Below are 21,684 nucleotides of genomic sequence, written 5' to 3'. Positions count from 1 at the left end.
TCATTCTGAGCAAGTCAGTTTACTACCACTATGAGTCTGTTTCCTTATCTGTAAGTGAGGGGTAAAAATTGATAATGTCCAAGATCCCTTCCAATTATAAATCCTGTCTTCCTGTGAAACACTTCAATATAGGCAGCCCTTAACTTACAATTGGATCATATTCCTGAAGTTTATAAGTCAATATTTTGGAAGTCAAAACACTCTGAAATCTGAAACACACTATAAAAACCTTCAACCCCAGAATTTCTCCCATTTCTACCACTTTGGCCACCTCTTATTCACCAGATCTATTCCTTCTCTGTGAAGTTTGTATTGCTTTATTTAAACCTAAGTAACATACAGGTGAAATAAACCCCCTTCCTGTGGTCTGAGACTGTTTTTGTCTATGTGGATTCAGGTACCACATAGACACAGAGCTAACAGTCTGTAATTTGAATTTAGACTGAATTTACCCACACCCAAGTTTCATCTTCGTTTTAGACAAGTCAGCTCAAAATGTGGATTATAAAATGAGGTTTGTGAAACACATTTGTCTTCCATTTCATTCTGACCTGTCTAAATTATCTAAGAAGACAAATTAACTGATGTCCCAGGTCATATGGCATGGGAACTTAGTATTAGATGATGCAATAAAGTTCAAGTACGTGGGAGAAAGGCCCTAAGAAATAAGTATTGAGCAATTTTTTCATATTTCAAGATGAAAGGCAAGTAGTATCGTTTGATGTGTTTTCATATGAATAATGTGGATTTGTGTAGGGAAAAAAATCATTCTCTAAGCTGTCATACTCCCCAAATTCTGCCTATCAAATACGGCAATTGGGCTATGTATTATATCAAGAATATCTAAATTCTTTAGAAAATCCATTACATCGTCAAGGTGGGTACTGCCTCTAGGAACATAGACTGCTTTCCCTCCATAAATTAGACAATTTTCAAAGAGGGCACTTTTCCCTTTTCTAGCCAACTATGTTAAAAAACCTTGGTGCCATCCTTAACTCCTTATCTCCCCACATATCCAGCCAGTTGCCAAATTCTGTAATTTCTTTCTGTACATCATTTCTCATGTATGCCCCCTTCTCTTCATTCAGTCAGCCTCCACCTAGTTCAGACCCTCATCACCTATCTCCTGGACTCTTAAAATAGCATTCTAAATGGACACCCCTCCTCAAATCTTTCCCCACCTCAGTACATACTCCATACACTTGTCAAAGTGATTTTCTAAAAAAAAAAAAAAAAAAAAAAAAAGAGCACAGCTGATCATGTTACTGTCCCACACACCCCACTCAATAAACTGCAGTGCTTCCTTATTACACACAAGATCAATCTATTAGATATTTAAAGTTCTTCATCACCTGCCCCTTCCTGACTTTTCTATTCTTTATACCCATCCATAATGGGGTGCTTGCTGTTCCTCACACATAATACTCCATCTTCCATCTCCATGCCTTTGTTCCCGTTCCTGGAAAGCTCTCCCTTCTTCCTTCTGACTTTTAGAGTCTCTGGCTTCATTTAATACTTAGCTCATGAGAGCCAAGATGGTGGAATAAAAGCAGGGACTTGCTTGAGCTCTCCTCCAAACCCCTCCAAATACCTGTAAAAATGACTCTAAACAAATTCTAGAGCAGCAGAACCCAGGAAATGACAAAGTGAAACAAATTTCCAGCCCAAGACAACCTGGAAAATCAACAGGAAAAGTCTGTTGCACCAGTCTGAGAGAAGAGCATGGTCCAGCATGGGCCACCCTGGCACAGACAGGGTCAGAGCAGGCCTCAGGGGACTGAAACACTAGCAGCTGTGGCAGGTTCCAGACTTCTCAACCCACAAATGCCAAAGACAACTTAAAAGGTTAGTAAGAAAGGTCTGTCAGACCTGGGTGAGAGAGGAGCACAGTCTGGCACCAAGGGGGTGGCAGCAGAAGCAGCAGTAGCTGCTTCCAGAGCTCTCAGGCAACAGATGGTGGGAGATCAAATGGCTGATCAGAGGGTGATTGCAGGGATCTCTTTGCTGGTGCTGAGGCAAGATTCTCTTGCTTTGCCAGTGCTTGGATCTGGGTCTCGGTCCTGGGTGGTGGTCCTGGAGAGAGAAGGAGTAATGGCCTGGTGGAGTTGGTGACAGTAGTGGAAAGCAAATCCTCCTCACAGTTCCAAGGCAAAAGAGTACTTGTGGCCACTCACAGACCAGAGCACAGACCAGGAGAGGAGTAAACACCTCTCCTTTGATCATACCACCTTGAAAGAACTGAAAATTTACAGGTCCCTAGAAGTATCTATGAAAAGAGCTACACAAAACCCCTGAAGCTTGAAATAGTATACCCTCCACACTGGAAGCAGTGTGCTACCTTAACAAAGAACTAAAAAGTAAAGTAATTGGCTGGGAAAATGAGCAAACAACCAAAATATCAGACTATAGAATCTTACTTCGATGACAACAAAGATCAAAACATACAACCAGAAGACAACAAAGTCAATTCTCCTACATCCAAAACCTCCAAGAAAAATATGAATTGGTCTCAGGTCATGGAAGAGCTCAAAAAGGATTTTGAAAATCAAGTAAGAGAAGTAGAGAAAAAATTGGGAAGAGAAATGAGTGATGCAAGAAAATCATGTAAAACAAGTCAACAGCTTGCTAAAGGAGACCCAAAAAAATACTAAAGGAAATAACACCTTAAAAACAGACTAAGTGGAGCCAATATGGCAGCTGGAAAGCAGGGACTTGTTTAAGAAGCCCCCCAAATCCCTCCAAACATCTGTAAAAAATGGCTCTGAACAAATCTAGAGCTGTGGAACCCACGAAATAGCAAAGGGAAACAGGTATCCAGCCCAGGAGAGCCTGGATGGTCACCGGGAAGGGTCTATCACTCAGTGCTGAGACACACTGGGACAGACCAGACCCTGGGTCCACCAGCCGGAACAGGCCTTGGGGCCATGAAACGGTGAGCTGTGGCAGTTACCAGACTTTTCAACCCACAAACGCCAAAGAGCAGGTTACAGGGAAACTGCAGGATCGAGTTCAGAGCGGTCCGGCCACCAACTCTGGGGGTAGAAGAAGTGGTGCAGCAGTGGCCATAGCAGCAGCAGGAAACTCCTGAGGCTGCCTCCAAAGCACCCATGTCAGCAGCTTCCCGAGTCCCTGGCTCTCACAGTGGGAGAAATCTAGCAGCAGATCAGAGCAGAAAGTACAAGGAGCGCTTTGTGGGCACAAAGGCAGATTCTCTTGCTGTGCCCTGCTCAGATCTGTATTGCGGTCCTGGTTGGCAGTTCTTGGGGGAGGAGGAGCACTGCTATGACAGAGCCTGGGGTGACTGTGGAATAGAAGTAGCTCTGAAAACAGCAGTGCTTGGACCCTAAAGCTTGGGACAAAGTACTCTCTACTCTACAAGCAATCATATCCCGACAAAAAAGCTCAAGGGTCAAGTAGTTGGCTGGGAACATGAACAGGCAGCAAAAATGGACTCAGATTCAGTCTCAGACTTTGGAATCTTTCTTTGGTGGCAGACAAGACCAAAACATAGAGCCAGAAGAAGTCAACAAAGTCAAAGAGCCTACATCAAAAGCTTCCAAGAAAAATATGAATTGGGCTCAGGCTATGGAAGAGCTCAAAAAGTATTTGGAAAAGCAAGTTAGAGAAGTAGAGGAAAAATTGGGATGAGAAATGAGGGTGATGCAAGAAAACCATGAAAAACAAGTCAATGACTTGCTAAAGGAGACACAAAAAAATACTGAAGAAAATACCCCCTTAAAGAATAGACTAACTCCAATGTCAAAAGAGCTCCAAAAAGCCAATTAGGAGAAGAATGCCTTGAAAGGCAGAATTAGCCAAATGAAAAAGGAGGTCTAAAAGACCAATGAAGAAAATACCACCTTAAAAATTAGATTGGAGCAAGTGGAAGCTAGTGACTTTATGAGAAATCAAGATATTATAAAACAGAACCAAAGGGATGAAAAAATGAAAGACAAAGTGAAATAACTCATTGGAAAAACCACTGACCTGCAGGATAGATCCAGGAGAGATGATTTAAAAATGATTGGACTACCTGAAAGCCATGATCAAAAAAAGAGCCTAGACATCATCTTTCAAGAAATTATCAGGGAAAACTGCCCTGATATTCTAGAACCAGAAGGTAAAATAGAAATTGAAAGAACCCACCGACTGCCTCTTGAAAAAGATCCCAAAAAGAAAACTCCTAGGAATATTGTTGCCAAATTCCAGAGTTTCCAGGTCAAGGAGAAAATACTGCAGGCAGCCAGAAAGAAACAAATTGAATATTGTGGAAACACAATCAGGATTACACAAGATCTAGCAGCGTCTACATTAAGGGATCGAAGGGCTTAGAATATGATATTCTGGAGGTCAATGGAGCTAGGATTAAAACCAAGAATCACCTACCCAGCAAAACTGAGTATCATGCTCCAAGGCAAAATATGGATTTTCAATAAAATACAGGACTTTCAAGCTTTCTCAATGGAAAGACCAGAGCTAAATAGAAAATTTGACTTTCAAACACAAGAATCAAGAGAAGCATGAAAAGGTAAACAAGAAAGAGAAATCATAAGGGACTTACTAAAGTTGAACTGTTATGTTTACATTCCTACATGGAAAGATGATGTGTGTGTAATTCATGAGACCTTTCTCAGTATTAGGGGAGTTGAAGGGAATATAAACAGAGGGCACAGGATGAGTTGAATATGAAGGGATGATATCTTAAAAAATGAAATAAATTTAAGGCGTGAGAGAGGAATATATTGAGAGAGGGAGAAAGGGAGAGATAGAATGGGGTAAATTATCTCACATAAAAGTGGCAAGAAAAAGCAGTTCTTTTGGAAGGGAAGAGGGGGCAGGTGAGGGAGAATGAGTGAATCTTGCTCTCATCAGATTTGACTTGAGGAGGGAATGACATACACACTTTATTGGGTATCTTACTCCACAGGAAAGTAAGGGGAAGGGGATAAAAAAGGGGGGGATGATAGAAGGGAGGGCAGATGGGGGAGGAGGTAATCAAAAGCAAACACCTTTGAAAAGGGACAGGGTCAAGGGAGAAAATTGAATAAAGGGGGACAGGACAGAATGGAAGGAAATACAGTTAGCCTTTCACAACATGAGCATTGTGGAAGTGTTTAACATGATGATACATGTGTGATATATGTTGAATTGCTTGCCTTCTCAGGGAGGGTGGATGGGAAGGGAAGAGGGGAAAGAATTTGGAACTCAAAGTTTTAAAAGCACATGCTTTAAAAAAAAGTTGGGTTTTTTGCATGCAGCTGGGAAACAAGATATATAGGGAATGGGGCATAGAAATCTATCCTGCCCTACAAGAAAGTAAGGTGAAATGGGATGGGGGGTAGTGGGATGAAAGAGGGGAGGGGTGACTGGGGAAAGAAGCAATCAGAATATATGCCATCTTGGAATGGGGGGAGGGTAGAAATGGGCAGAAAATTTATAATTCAAAATCTTGTGGAAATCAATGTTGAAAACTAAAATATTAAATAAAAAATAGAATATTGAAAATAAATAGCTTGTACCAATGCAAAAAAAAAATAGACTAACCCAAATGGCAGAAGAGGTCCAAAAAGCCAATGAGGAGTAGAATGCCTTAAAAAACAGAATTGGCCAAATGGAAAAGGAGGTACAAAAACTCACTGAAGAAAATAATTAGAATGGAACAAATGGAAGTTAATGACTCCATGAGAAATCAAGAAATTACAAAACAAAACCAAAAGAAGGAAAAAATAGAAGGCAATGTGAAATATCTCATTGGAAAAACAACTGACCAGGAAAACAGATCCAGGATAGATAATTTAAAAATTATTGGACTACCTGAAAGCCATGATCAAAAAAAGAGCCTAGACCTCATCTGTCAAGAAATTATCAAAGAAAACTACCCTGATATTTTAGAACCAGAGGGTTAAATAGAAATTGAAAGAATCTACTATCACCTCCTGAAAGAGATCCCAAAAGGAAAGATCCTAGGAATATTGTAGCCAAATTCCAGCGTTCCCAGGTCAAGGAGAAAATATTGCAAGTGGCCAGAAAGAAACAATTCAAGTATTATGGGACCACAATCAGGATAACACAAGATTTAGCAGCTTCTACATTAAGGGATCAGGGGGCTTGGAATATGATATGGGAAGTCAAAAGAGCTAGGATTAAAACCAAGAATCACCTACCTAGCAAAAATGAGTATAATACTTCAGGGGGGAAATGGATATTCAATGAAATAGAGGACTTTCAAGCATTCTTGATGAAAAGACCAGAGTTGAATAGGAAATTTGACTTTCAAATGCAAGAATCAAGAGAAGCATGAAAAGGTAAACAGGAAAGAGAAATCATATCGGACTTATTAAAGTTGAACTGTTTACATTCCTACATGGAAAGATGATATTTGTAACTCATGAGACCTTTCTCAGTATTAGGGTATATGCATATATACATATATATATATATATATATACACATGTATATTCGTAAATATATATATATATAGAGAGAGAGAGACAGAGAGACAGAGAGACAGAGAGAGACAGAGAGAGAGAGACAGAGGGCACTGAGTGAGTTGAATATGAAGGGATGATATCTAAAAAAATAAAATAAAGGGGTGAGAGAGGATTGTACTGGGAGGAGAAAGGGAGATGTAGAATAGGTAAATTATCTCACATAAAAGAGGCAAGAAGAGGAGGGAAGTGAGAGGGAATGGGTGAACCTTACTTTCATTAGATTTAGCTTAAGGAGGGAATAACATACACACTTAATTGGTTATGGAAATCTATCTTACCCTACAGGAAAGGGATAAAAGAAGGGGGATAATAGAAAGGAGGGCAAAAGGGAGGGGGTAATCAGAAACAAACATTTTTGAGGAAGGGCAGGGTTAAAGGAGAGAATAGAATAAATGGGGGGCAGAATAGGATGGAGGGAAATATAGCCTTTCACAACACAACTGTTATGGAATTGTTTTGAATGACTACACATGTATAACCTATATCAAATTGCTTACCTTCTCAAAGAGAGTGGGTGGAGAGTAAGGAAGGGAGAGAATGTGGAACTCCAACTTTTAAAAACGTATGTTAAAAATTGTTTTTACATGCAACTGGGAAATAAGATATGTGGGCAATGTGGTATAGAAATCTGTCTTACCCTACAGGAAAATAGAAGGGAAGGGGATAAGAGAAGAGGAGGAGTGATAGAAGGGAGGGCAGATTAGGGGAAGGGGTAATCAGAAAGCATGCATGGGGGAGGGGAGAGATGGGGGGAAAATTTGGAATTCAAAATCTTGTGGAAGTAAATATCGAAAACTAAAGTTAATGTGGCCAAATAAATTGTCAACTGTTGGTCACCCTTCTGTGAATGAGCCTTTCCAAACTTAGCTAAGTGGTCTTGAGTTACTGGGTTTTTACTCAAAACATTTCCAGATTGCTAAGACTTATTTGCTAAAGCTTATTCTCTGCTAATGTAGGTTTTGAGAACCCAGGCTCCACACTATGATAAAGCATTCAAACAGGAATTTAGTGGAGGAGTATCAGGAAACTTCACCAAATAATCCATGAACATGGAGTTCTCTTGTACGAGGTCCATGAGCTCTAAACCAAATAATCCATGGTAGGACACCTCACCCACTCAGGGATACCATATGTATGGATGTGCTAGAAGAGGAAAATACCCCCTGGATATTCACCATCACCATCTTGGCAGACCTATTATCTACTCAAGACCTCTGATGCCTTCTCCCCTGCTCTATAGGTTTCCAACTCTATGACGCTCAATCATGTAATCCTCATCCTAAAGCTCAAACACTACCCTGAAACATTGCCTAAGACATCCTTTTCTATCCTCATTTCATGTACTCTGTTCTCAGACTTCTCTCTCTACAGCAGGGATCCTTACCCTTTTTTTGAGTCAGAGATCTCTTCAGCAGTGTGGTAAAGCCTGTAGACTCCTTCTCAGTATGATGTTTTAAAACGCACAAAATAAAATACATAGGGTTATGAACCAATTATATTGAAATACAATTATCAAAAAGTTGTGGGTTTTTTTCTAAGTTCACAGACCCCAGATTAAGAACTCCCGCTGTAGGAAATACACCCTGAGACATTCTTTCCCATATCATATTCCACTAAGACATGTGCGTCTTGGCAATAGAGCCTGTTCTATTCCCTTTCAGTATACTTTTCAGAAGATCCTATGAAAGTTTAAATTTTTCTCCATCAAAATAAATAAATAAAGAGTTGAACTGAATGTTATCTATATTCTTTTACTAGCTCTGGCCCTAAGGGCAGATTATAAATAGATTAGGGTTATCAGTTTATCAGTTATCAGTTAGAAGGAGCTATTTAACATTGAACTACTTCAGTAAATTATGGGATTTCAGATTTTGGGGGAGTTTTATCCACGTTTTTGGTTGTATTTCAATGCTGCATTTGTTTTTAAGTAAAAGAGGTCAGGATTAAATAGACATCTATAATAGTAGGGTTTTGTTTTGACTTTTTGCATAATAAAAGTTGTAACTGAGCAACATTAGCTACAGGCACTCAAATCCACAAATCCATGGAGATACCGTGAAAAGCATTTCAAGAGGAATCCAGCCCTCTGGCCCTCTTTGGTAAAGGATAATTTACCATGATGATAGTTGAATAAGGAAAGAACTCAGAATGACAGACTATGACAAGACTTTTGAAGATAAAATCTTAAAGAGGTTGAATTCTCTTAACAGAACATGCATTCGAAATGTTTCCATGCCTATCTAATATGCTATTGTATATTCATCAACTGAGATATAGCATGACATAATGGACAGAGGGGTTGGCTTTAGATTTAGGAAGACCTGGCTTCAAGTAGTACCTCTGACACATGGGCAGCTCACAACCTCTCCAAGATAACTACTACTGAAAACTATAAGTTACAGATCCATTGTCATTCTACATTGGTAGAGGGGATTTCCACACCGGAACTCCATTCCAGACCAAAAGAATTCTGTAACCAATATATTAATGTGGAGAACACATACAAAAGGTATGCATAGATGTGCAGCATAATGGAGAAAATCCTGGATTTTGTCACAATTGGAATTAAAGTAAACTGAAGCACGAAGCTCCAAGCATGATCAATTTATTAGCAAAGCATGAATTTGCCAATGAGTGAGGTCTCAGCCTCCTCAGCTAGCTAAAACCCCGAATGAAAGCTGACAGATCAGTTTTATAGACAAAGGGAGGAACATCAAAAAAATATAGAATGACAGAGAGGGAAAACAATATGATTGGTTACAAAGTCCAAAGCATTATAGACATGGAGGACAATATGATTGGCTGAAAATGGGAAATGCAGAACTAGCCATGACCTCTCACTAGTAAATCTGATTGATTCAGTCACCCTGTGTGGCTAGTTAGTGTCACAGTGATAACAGGACAGACTTTTTTGAAGGACAGCCAGAGATAACAGACCAGACTCCCTAGCATCCATCTGCGTCCTTCAAGGATAACAGATTTCCTTGACACAAGAATAGAACAGTAATTAGCAGGAAAACTGAACTTCTAAACTTAACTCAGAGCCAATGAATGATTCACAGGAAAGTTAACTTAGAGACAAATGAAATGTGACATAGGTAGTTACAGTTACACAAAATGTCAGAAGTGATGGAAAACGAAATCAATTACAGCGTAGAATCAATTTGATATTTTCAATTTGGAGTCAAGTGACCTGGGCTCAAATCCAGACTCTGCTACCTACCGTATGTGTGATTCTAAGTCACTTAGCTTCTCTGAGGCATAATTTCCCCATCTGTAAAAGAAGGGGAAGGACAGGAGGAGTACAAAATGGAGGAGCTGGGTGGGGTAGAAAGGACAAGGTGACTTCTGAGATCCCTTCTAGCTCTAAAATCTATGAATATCCTAATTTGGTATCGACTATGGATGCCTGCCCTCTCTCAAATCCTAATGTCTGTTTTCAATTTCAGTGAAGGAAATTTGGCGACAAAGCAGGTTGTGTTTCTTCAAAGGCCTGTTATGTGGAATTCGGCTGTTCAAACACCAGAGGTAAGTTTAAAAATTTTTATTTGTGTGTGTGTGTATACACAGACTCATTATCTATACATACATATATACGTATAAAGAACATGACAGCAATGTAAATTCCATTAATATTTATTCCCCCCCTCCCTGTTTCCTTATAGCAGATACAAATAAGGAAGCTGGGCTTCACAAGGAGTTATTCTCCAAACATGAGAGATGAGATAATATTTGTAAAGTGGTTAACACAGTACCTGATACGTAGTAGGCATTTAATGAAATTTTGTTCCCTTCCCTCCCCAAACATGTTAATGATGAGATGCAGTGTGGAATGTGGGATATAGAGCTGGCCTCAGAACCAGGGATACCGGAACTCAAGTCTTGCTTCTGATTATATTACCTGTGTGACCCTGGGCAAATCACTTAATTTCTCTGGGCCCACATGCAACTTTCCAAGACCTATGTAAACAAGACGGGTTGATATTACTGATCTCTTTCAATGGAGGAAGTTTTCACACCAGGAGTTCTCCACAAGCAATAAAATCAAAGGTCTAGAATCTCCCTCTGTGCCCCCCAAAAAGTTAGACATGATCATAAGGGAATTACAGCAGTAATTAGGAAATGTAAGAAAGTTTTAAACCCTCGAATTATTTAAATAAGTGGTCCTCACCTTGGTTGTGAATAGCCCCAAGTGTATTTTCTTTGTACTATCACGGCAATGATTACTAACCTCCCCTGAGCAAGAGCTATATTGATTTCCCTTTTGAGATAGAAAATTGCCATCTGTCTGCAGCTCAGTGGGGCACTGAATAAAGCACTGGGCTAGGAGTCAGAAAGAACTTAATCCAGCCTCAGATACTTACCAGCTGTGTGACCCTGAGCAAGTCACTTACCCTTTCTGTCTCCATTCCCTCAGCTGTAAAATGGGGGTAATGATAGCACTGACCTCCCAGGGCTGTTGTGAGGATCAAATGAGATAAGATTTGTAAAGTGCTTAGCACATAATAAGGTCGGCACATAGCGAGTGTTTAATAAAGGCTGGCTCTCCATTTCCCTTCTCAATAACTCCTAGTAATCCACACATTGTGAAATAATATTGTTATGATGCCAAAATGTATTACTTCCTTTCTAGACTTGGTATCAACATGGACTTTATAGAAATGTCCCCAAAATGTGGAAGTTCAATTTGCCTAAATTGGCATATGCAGTGTTTGTTCATGTTTGTTCTTTTTCAAGAGATGAAGAGGACTTTAATAAGAAAAATGTGGGGGGGTGGGGCAGGGTGGAACTGACTTTCTTGTGTGGCTTACAGAAAAAAAAATCCATTTCATTTTTTCTTTTAGCCCAGTATGGACTTCTTTTATCTTTAACCATAATAACATATCACGAGTAAAGTTTGAGATGGACAGAGGATATTCATTTGTAGATGTCTGGTAAACAGGCTCTATATTCCCTTCTTTCTAACTTCCTTGTTTTTGCTAAGAACACCACCATTTTTACAGTTACCCAGGTTCACAACCTTGGAGCCACCTTTGATTCTTTCCCCTCCCTCAACCCCTGTGTCTAATCAGTTGTCAAGTCTTAGCAATCCTCCTTTCCCAAGATCTCTTGCAACAACCCTGGTCCCCCATTCATGCCCCCACCAGCCTAGTTCAGGCTCTCATCATCTCTCACCAGGACTATTGCAATAACTTCCTAATGAATCTCTTTGACTCCAGTCTCTTTCCTCTCTGCTCCATCCTCATATAGCAGCCAAACTGATTCAGGCATGGAGCTGGACCTATTCAAAAAGCCCCCTATTTCCTATAGGATAAAATATAAATTCCCCTAATCAAATGAAATAACATATATAAAGCACTTTGTAAACTGAAGGCACTATATAAATGCTAGCGAGCTATTATGTAAAAACACTTCTCAGTCTGACTCCAGCCTAACTTTCTAGGATTACTGCATATTGCTCTCTCTTGTCTTCCCTCCCATCTCACCAAGTTGGCCTCCTTGCTACTCCCAGTACGTGGCATTTCATCTCCTGTTTCTGCACCTTTGCACTGGTGTCTACGCCCGTGCCTACAATGCACCCTGGAATCCCTCCACCTCGAAGACTCCCTAGCCTCCTTCAAGGGCTCACATTCCATCTCCTACACAATTAACGCTTATCCTGATCTCCTCATTGCTAGTGTCCTTCCCCTACTCCTCACTGTCTAAAACAACTTTATTTTTACTTTGAATATACATATTTTGTATTGATCCATGTTCATATTACTTTCTGCTAATAGAATGTAAGCTTCCCGAGGACAGGAGTTGTTTCATTGTTGTAAGTCATCCATACTCAGGGGATAGAAGAGGTCAGGAGAGCAGAATGATGGTCCCCAAATGACCAAGTTTAGGAGTAAAAGGGAGGAGTAATAATAGAGAGCCTTTAAAGAGGGTCACACTTATTTGAGACACTAACAAGTTCATATGCAAGAACTTGGTAACAGTGAGCCTAGAAAAAAATAAAGGCACATAATTAAGCTTAACAGGCATTTATTGAATTGATCTATAAAAAAGTTAAGTAACTAGGTTGGGGGATAGAGGGCACACATATCTCCAAATTAAATCATACCTTCAAGTAGCCCAGTAGAGGGGCAGCTAGGTGGCACAGCGAGTAGAGCACCAACCCTGGAGTCAGGAGGACCTGAGTTCAAATCCTGCCTCAGACACTTGACACATACTTAGCTGTGTGACCTTGGGCAAGTCACTTAACCCCAATTGCCCTGCCAAAAAATAAAACAAGCAAAAAAAAGTAAAACAAGTAGCCCAATAGGGTTAGTTGTTCTGTCACTGCAGTTGTGTCTGACTTTTCCTGACCCCATTTGGGGTTTTATTGGCAAAGATACTGGAGTGGTTTGCTATTTCCTTGTCCAGTTCATTTTACAGATGAGGGAACTGAGGAAAACAGGGTTAAGTGACTTGCCCAGGATCACACAGCTTATAAGTGTCTAAAGAGCTAGATTTGAACTCAGATCTTCCTGACTCGAAGCCTAGTGCTCTATCTACTGTGCCGCCTAGCTGCCAGCAGGTTTAAGGGTAAGTGCTAATCACAAACTAATGGAAAATTTGGGAAGAATGCTTAGTTTTTGCCTATGACTACATACATATAATACTTTCAACGTTACTTTATCCTCAGCAGACATAAAACTATAGTGAAGTAATTTAAATGAAGCAGTCTATGAAGTAGTATAACACAGCTTATAAAATACAGAAAATTGGCAGATAAACTGGAAAACTCTTTAATTGAGTTTTTTCCTTACACATCTGGTCCTAGGAAATGCCTTACAGAATAAGAACCTAAATGACAATGAGTGAAGCAGCGCCCACCACACCAGTGCTGCTATTCTAAAGGCTAAAATCACAAAGATTGTGTATAATTATCTGCATTTATTCTAGAGTCAAGAAGCATTTATCCAGCCATGTAAGGTAGGGATTGCCATGAAGCAAATTTCAGTTGGTTCAATGTAAGGGAAAACTTAGGGGCAGCTAGGTGGCTCAGTGGATGGAGTGCTGGCCTGGAGGCAAGAAGACTCAAATCATTTAACCCTGTTTGCCTCAGTACCTTCATCTGTAAAATGAGCTGGAGAAGGAAATGGCAAACGATTCCAATATCTTTGCCAAGAAAACTCCAAATGGAGCCACAAAGAATCAGAGACAACCGAAAAATGACTCAACAACAATAAAGGGAAATCTCCTTACTCATTAGAGCCACCCCAAAATGGACTGGACTATCTCAGGAGGTGGTGGATCCCCATCCCTGAAGGTCTTTATTTGGGGAGAAGTTACTATAAATTCCTGTTTGGTTTGGACTTGACTAAGTCACAATTGAGAAACCTTCCAAATCTTTGATTCCTTGTGGTGAAAAAGACTGGTAGGTGATGGAGGAGCTACAATAGAAATAAAACATAACGGGGTCTTTGACCCCAAGGAACTTACCATGTATTAAACAGGTTAAGATACATACAAAAATAAACTAAATTTCTAAACTTCTGCAATCTGGCTTCTGACCTCATCATTCAACTGAAATTGTGCCCCTCCAAAGTTACCAGTGATCTTTTAACTGCCATATCTAATGGCCTAACTTTCTCAGTTCTTGTCCTTTCTGACCTTTCTGCAGCATTTGACAAGGCTGATCCCCTTCTCCTCCTGGGTACACTCTCCTTTCTGGGCTTTCCGGATGCCATTGTCTCAGTTCTCCGTGTCCTTTGCTGGTCTATGTCATATCCACAGAGTCACCAAGGCTCTGTCCTAGGTCTTCTCCCTTCACTCTATATTACTTCACTTGGTGATCTCATCTGCTCCCCTGGATTTAATTATCATCTCTTTGCTAATGATTCTTAAATCTATTATTATACCCAGCCCTCCTGAGCTATAGTCGTGCATCTGCCTATTGGACATCTTGAACTGGATATCCTGGAGGTATCTCAAACTAAACATATACAAATCAAAACTTGTTATCTTCCAAACCTTCTATTCTTTTAAAAAATACATATTTTATTTTTCCCCAATTACATATAAAGACAATTTTTAACATTTGATTTTTTAAAATGTCGAGTTTCAAGTTTTCTCTCTCCCTCCTTTATCTCCCCTCCCTCCCTAAGGCAGTGAGCAATTTGATATGGGTTACATACGTGCAATCATGTAAAAACATTTGCATATTAGTCATATTGTAAAAGAAGAAACAGACATGTTGTGAAAAAAGAAAAAAATGAAAAAGTAAAGTGAAAAATATCATGCTTTGATCTGCAGTTAGACTCCATCAGTTCTTTCTCTGGATGTGGATAGCATTTTTCATCATGAGTCCTTTGGGATTGTCTTGGATCATTGCATTGCTGAAAATAGCTGTCTTTCACAGTTCTTCGTTGTACAATGTTGCTATTACTGTGTACAATGTTCTCCTGGTTCTGCTCACTTCATTTTCTGTCAGTTCATGTAAGTCTTTCCAGGTTTTCTGAAATCATCCTGCTTGTCATTCCTTATAGCACAATAATATTTCATTATAATCATATACCGCAACTTGTTCAGCCATTCCGTAATTGATGGGAATCCCCTCAATTTACAGTTCTTAGCTACCACAAAACGGAGCTGCTATAAAAATTTTTGTACAAATAGGTCCTTTTCCCCTTTTTTTAAAATCTCTTTAGGATACAGACCTAGTAGTGGTATTGCTGGATCAAAGAGTATGCACAGTTTGATTGCCCTTTGGTCACAGTTCCAAATTGCTCTCCAGATGGTTAGATTATTTCACAACTCCACCAACAGTACATTAGCGTCCCAGTTTTCCCAAATAAAAACATAATTAGATGCCACAGAGTAGATGGCAATGCCTTAACCGAATATGTGTTTTAAAGGGCACTAGGACCTCTTCCATCCTTATCAAGCGGAGTGCTAACGTCCTCTCCTTTTATACAACACGAAACCCTCTCTTCTTCCCAACTTCCCTGTTGTTGTCAAGGTAAACACCATAATCTCAGTTATTCAGACTTGCAACCTTGGAATCATATGCAACTTCTCACTCTTCCTCACCTCAGATATTGTCATTTCTACCTTTACAACTTCTCTTATATACATTCCCTTTATTCCACTCATAGAGCAACAACCATAGTTCAGGCCCTCATCTCCTCTTGCCTGGATTACTAAAGTAGCTTCTGTCTCCCAGGCCAGACGGTCCAAGTTGCCAAGGTGATTTCTCTAAGCCTAGGTCTGACCGTATCACCTCCCCCCTCACCTTTGCTCAATGAGCTCCAGTGTCTTTTTATTACCTCTAGGCTCAAATATCGACTACTCTGTTCGGCATCCAAAGCTCTTCATAGCCTTGTGTTTTCCTACTTTTCCAATTTTCTTTCACTTTACTCCCCTCCCCTGTACAATCCAGCTATACTGACCCACTTGCTATTCTCCTAACATATCACTCCATCTCCTTTTTGCCTTCAAACTGGCTGCCTTCCCCTCCCTCCTGCCCCCCCATCAATGCTCTGCCCACTCATCTTTATGTTTTATGTCCCTGGTTTCCTTCAAAACTCAGGTCAAATCCTACCTTCTGCAGACCTTTCCCTTTCCCCTCAGCCATAATGCCTTCCCCTTTCAGATAGCCTACCGCCTCCGTATATATCTTATATTTACCTAGTTATTTACATGTTTTTTCTTCCAAAAGAATGGAAGCACCTTCAGGGCAGATGGTGTTTTTTGCCCTTTTTTGTATCCCCAGTGCTTAGCACAGTGCCTGGCACATATTAAGTGCTTGTAATACATACTTGTTAATTGACTAAAGCCTGTGAATTATGCATTATGAAATGGAGGTGACCTGGAGGGTTTTTGTTTTTTTTAGTTCTTCAGTTAAAAATCTATTTTGTCTCTTTCTCTCTGCCCCTCTCCCAAAAAAGGGAAAACCATCGTAACAAATATGCATAGTCAAGCAAACTAATTTCCACAGTGGTCATGTCCAATAAACATATGTCTCAGTCTGTGCCCCAAATCCATCATCTCTCTGTCAGTAGGTGAGTGGTTTGTGTCATCCTGGGTCTTCTGGAATTGTGCTGAGTCATTGCTTTGAGCAGAGTTCTTAAGTCTTTAAAAGTTGATCATCTTTCCAATATTGTTGTTATTGCATAACTTGTTCTCCTGATTCTGCTCACTTTACTTTGCACCAGTTCATACATGTCTTCCCAGGTTTCTGTGAAACATTCCCTTCATTATTTCTTACAGCACAATAGTATTATGTTATATTCCTACACTATAACATGTTCATTCCACAGTTGATGGGCATCCCCTCATTTTTCTAGTTCTTTACCACTACAAAAAAGAGCTTCTATAAACATTTTTCTATATACGGAGGTGACCTTGACTTCTCAAAGTCAATGTAAGTGGTACACAAACCCTGGGCAAGTCCTACCGAGCTGGACTCAGAGTTAGAAACTATGGGTCTAATTCTCTTACTTTCTAGATATGGAAACTGAGACCCCAAGAGGTCAAGTGATTTGCCAAGATCTCAGAGCTCATCCAGTGCTTTTTGGTTACACAAATACCTTCACTGGTAGTGGAATCTTCTTCACCACCAAGTTCTTAATAGCCATGAAATAATGGGACCAGCCTCCCTCCCTGTTGCTGAAATTTGCAGAACCCAGATCTGGAGAATCAAATTTTCTAAACATAGCAGACTGACATTATATAGTTTCCTTCACTGGAAACATTTTTTTATTGTCTTTTAATTGTAGTAATGCCTCATGGTCTAATGATAGTTATCTTTATAACCTTTATGCCCACATCTTTTGATATACATGAGAATACTTGAAGTTTGTTATTTAATATTTTAAAATTCCATATAATATAATGTCACTGATAATTTAAATATGAAAGAAGTTTATAAAGAGGTTATTCATAGGCACTCCACACAGGGGAATAAATATATATTAAAACTTAAGTTCAGTTTCTAAATAAACTCAACTTGTCTAGCTTTCATGAATATTTAATTTTCCGTACAGGAAATCTCAATCTACTTAGGTCTTTTCAACATGGGACATGTGGGTGGTTCAGGCTAGGGTTAAAGTATCTTGACAATTATAGCAGAAAGACTATTCTATAAAAGTCCATTATTTTCCTCAGTTAAAACAGAATATTTTTCATGTCAAAACTAAATATAGATAATATTTGTAAGTCACCACAGCACCTGGCATGTAGTAAACATGTAATGAATGTTTATTGAATTACTAAATAAAGGAATGCCATTGACCTGGAGAAATTAGACTATACATCGCATAGTTTTAAGTTAGTTAAAATTCATGTACCTCTCAGTGCCTCAGGTATTTTGTAAGAATTGTATTTATTATTATTATTGTTGCATTTATTTGTTATTAGCATCTCTCTTTGTAGTGGCAAAGAATTGGAAATTGAAGGGATCCCCATCAATTGGGGAATGGCTGAACAGGCTTTGGTATATGATTGTGATAGCATACTACTGTGCTATAAGAAATGATGAGCCAGATGATTTTAGAAAAACATGGAAAGATTCGCATGAAATAATGAAGAGCAGAATGAGCAGAAATGAGAACATTGTATGTAGTAACAACAATATTGTATGAAGAACAACTTTGAGTGAATAAGTGATTTTGTCTATTACAAATACTCAAATTAACTGTAAAGGACATATGAAGAAAGACCTGTCTGCATCCAGAGAAAGAATAGAAGTATGTATAGAATATATATATATATCTATTTGTGTCTAATGGTAGCCATTAGTAGGGCTGGGGGTGGGAGAGGAAAGAAAAAAAAAAGACATTTGCATGATAATTTTGTTGTATATTTGTAAGGAATAGCAAGTTGTACATAGTAGATCTGCAGTTTCATGTACAATCATCTTTTTGTTATACTATTATAGAAATGCTTGTTTTATTCCACAAATTAAAAACAAAATTAAGAATTGCATTTATAATTATCTAAATCACTCACATAGAGAAATACACATTAAAACAACTCTAAGGTACCACCTCACATCTATAAGATTGGCTAACATGACAGAAAAGGAAAATGATAAACGTGGGAAGGGATGTGGAAAAATAGAGACACTAACGCACTGTTGGTGAGGTTGTGAACTGCTCCAACCATTCTGGAGAATAATTTGGAACTATGCCCAAAAGATTATAAAACTGTGTATACCCTTTGAAGTAGCAATACTAGGTAGTCTATATCCCAAAGAGATCAAAGAAAAGAGAAAAGGACCTCTATATACAAAAATTTTTATAGCAGCTCTTTTTGTGATGGCAAAGGACTGGAAATTGAGGGGATGGATGCCCATCAATTGGGGAATGCCTGAACAAGGTGCAGAGTATGATTGCGATTGAAAATAATTGTGCTACGAGAAATGACAAGGGGGATGATTTCAGAAAAACCTGGGAAGATGTGTATGAACTTGTGCAAAATAAAGTGAATAGAACCAATGGCAGTACTGTAAGGATGATTAAATGTGAAAGATTTAGCTACTTTGATCAGTACAATGATCCAAGGCAGTTCTAAAGGTCTCGTCATGAAAAATGCTATCCACGTCTAGAGAGAGAGCTGATGAGCTTGGAGTGCAGATTGAAGCATACTTTTTTCGGTTTATTTTTCTTGCTTTTTTGGTTTTTGCAACATGGCTAATATGGAAATATACTTTGTGTGACCTCACAAGTATAACGGGTATCATATTGCTTGCCTTCTCAGTGAGTGGGGGAGGGCTATAGGGAGGGAGAGAATTTAGAATTCTAAATTTTAGAAAATTAATGCTAAAATTCAAAAACCAATTAATTATTTAACTTTTTAAAAAGAATTGTATTTATAAGAGAAAGAAGGGCTTAGTAATGGCAGCATTCATTGCTCCTTCCTTTTAGTGGTGTAGCTTATTCTTTCTCCTAGCTCACTCGTAGTAGTCTTCAAAGGATTCCTGTGTCTTTAGTTTTAGAGTCAGTTAATTGAAAGGGGAAGGGAAAGGGAACAAGCACCTTCTATGTGTCAGACACAGTGCTACACTTAACAAATATTCTTACTTGATCCTCCCAACAGCCCTGTGAGATAGGTGTGTTATCTCTATCTTACAGTTGAGAAGTTAAATGATTTGTTCAGGTCACACAAATAATAAGTGACTGAAGCTGAATTTGAATTCAGGGCTTCCTGACTCTACCTCCAGTGTTCTGTCTACTTTGATACCAGTTGTAATTTTGCATTATCATCTTTGCCCTGGAATCTATAATCAATTTGGATAAAAATGATCATTCTATGGGCCATGTGGATGGACGTATGTGAAGTCATAAGCCAGAAGGAAAAAAAAAAATATCAGGACACTTGGAGGGCTTGATGTATATGATTTTCCTTCTCCATTAGCCCCAAGAATAGAACGTCATTGTAGAACTTGCTACAAACTCAGGGTCGTCTCCACGCTGTGCTGAGGCATTTGTGGAGGACTTTTGATGAGGCATTCTCTTTCTAGGTGAATCAAAAATATTATTCCTTTTTCTTTTCTTTTTTTATAATTAAAAAAAATATTTAGATCACTCGTGTAATAGGCCAGGCCTAACTGAGGCTGATGGAGTGCCTCGGGTTCCAAATCAGAAGAAAAAAAAGGATACAGTTTTAGTTCATCTCATAATTAACAAAAGGAGGTTTACTCAGCCCTGTCAAAGGAAGGATGTGGTACTGCTTTAGCTGAGTGCAGCTTCCCTCTACTGGTGTTGGTGAAGCTACTGTATCAGAAGCCTCCAGAAGAGCTGTAGCTCCTTGTGCTAGGGTCCGTTTGTCCTCAAATGATCAGAAAATTCCTTTAGCAGCCTGAACCTTCACTTCCCTGTGCCAATTAAGCTTCAAGGACAGTTGCAATACCTTTTAAGGAAAAGAGCTAGCTTGCCCAGATAGATAGTATAACTAGTCTAGAAATCTAGGTTATGGAGGTGTGAATCTAAGCAGTTTCCACAATTCAGATCTCTAGCCTTCCCAGTGCCATTTGAGATCGTAGATTTAGAACTGGGAGGGATCTTGGAAACCATCTGGTAAAATCGCCTCGTTTTGCAAATGAAGAAACTGAGGTCCAAGAAAGTCAAGCGATTTGTCCAAGGTCATATAGATAGCAGTCATAAAAGATGGGATTTGAACTCAGGTCCTCTGACTCCAGAGACAGGCTAGTGATTGCCCTATTCTCTTTTGTTTTTAAACATAGATTTAGCAAACGTTAGCCTCTTATATTGGGGTTTTCTGTCCTGTCCCATTTATCTACTTCTTTCTTTTTCCAATACCAATTTTTACAATTATTGCTTCAAAGCCTGACTCTGACCTTGGACTCTACCATTTTGAGCCTGTTTCCCTTGCAATCATTCAACCAATAAACATTTATGAAGTGCCTACTATGTTTCAAGGACTATAAAATGGAGACAACAGGACTTGTCCTGCCTACCTCAAAAAATTGTTGTAAAGGAAATGCTTTGTGGATTTTGAAGCTCTCTATAAATGTGAGTTATCACGGACAGTGATTCTTCTACCTTCCTTTCCCTTTCATCAGGTTGTTTTTCTTGCTTAGACCGGTGTCCTTGGCAGAGACCATGTGACGCTATCTTTGTTCTGAGTAAGATCAAGGATGCTGTGAGCGCTCAATAAATATTTATTATTGAGGATATCTGCAGCCAACAAAGCGTTCTAAAGGATAGGCCTCATCACACTGCTTGAGATCTCCATTTTGCCAGACAATTTGTGGAGAATCAAGTTTAAGGGTACCTTTGGACCCCATGACTGAGCGTAAACTAAAGCAGATCCCAGCTTAGCTGTACCTTTCATCTCAGGCTGAGACCTAAGTAAAATGGATATAGAGTCTGCAGAAACAGACTGGACTCCTTACACATCAGAGCCTAGATTTAGAGCTGAGAGGGGTCTCTCAGGGTCCCTTTGGCAGTGACAAGCACTAAGTCAGCACGGTCATCAAGGCCAGGCCTCTTATTTTACAGAGGAGGAATCTGGAGCTTAGAGAAGTGTCTGACTTGCCCAGGGCCCTCCGATTGGTAAGTGTTTCAAACAGGCTCTGTGACCACATCCGGCCGCACCTCTGACCACCAGCCCTGTCCGGGCTTCACACGGCCGGCCTCGCCGTCGTTGTTTAATAGTTGCTGGCTGTCTTGTTATAATTCCTGTTTGAGCATCTCTTGTG

The 21,684-nt window shown here is 39.4% G+C and overlaps 1 protein-coding gene and 1 non-coding gene across 4 annotated transcripts in view; one reads left to right on the top strand and one right to left on the bottom strand.

Annotated features, from left to right (window-relative positions):
• The window catches only part of RFTN2 (raftlin family member 2), a 100,312-nt gene that overhangs the window by 64,191 nt on the left and 14,437 nt on the right, over nucleotides 1–21,684 (top strand). For all 3 annotated transcript variants that reach the window (XM_036742485.1, XM_036742483.1, XM_036742484.1), the window contains one exon: nucleotides 9,941–10,019. In XM_036742485.1, the coding sequence (XP_036598380.1) occupies nucleotides 9,941–10,019 (79 nt within the window). The remainder of the gene's footprint in view (nucleotides 1–9,940; nucleotides 10,020–21,684) is intronic.
• On the bottom strand, nucleotides 15,313–15,440 carry LOC118840590. The gene has a single exon (XR_005009765.1). It is a non-coding gene; the product is annotated as a U6atac minor spliceosomal RNA (small nuclear RNA).

This window comes from Trichosurus vulpecula, chromosome 2, assembly GCF_011100635.1.
Source record: "Trichosurus vulpecula isolate mTriVul1 chromosome 2, mTriVul1.pri, whole genome shotgun sequence".
Classification (NCBI taxonomy): Eukaryota; Metazoa; Chordata; class Mammalia; order Diprotodontia; family Phalangeridae; genus Trichosurus; species Trichosurus vulpecula.
This window is presented reverse-complemented; position numbering and strand designations above follow the sequence as displayed.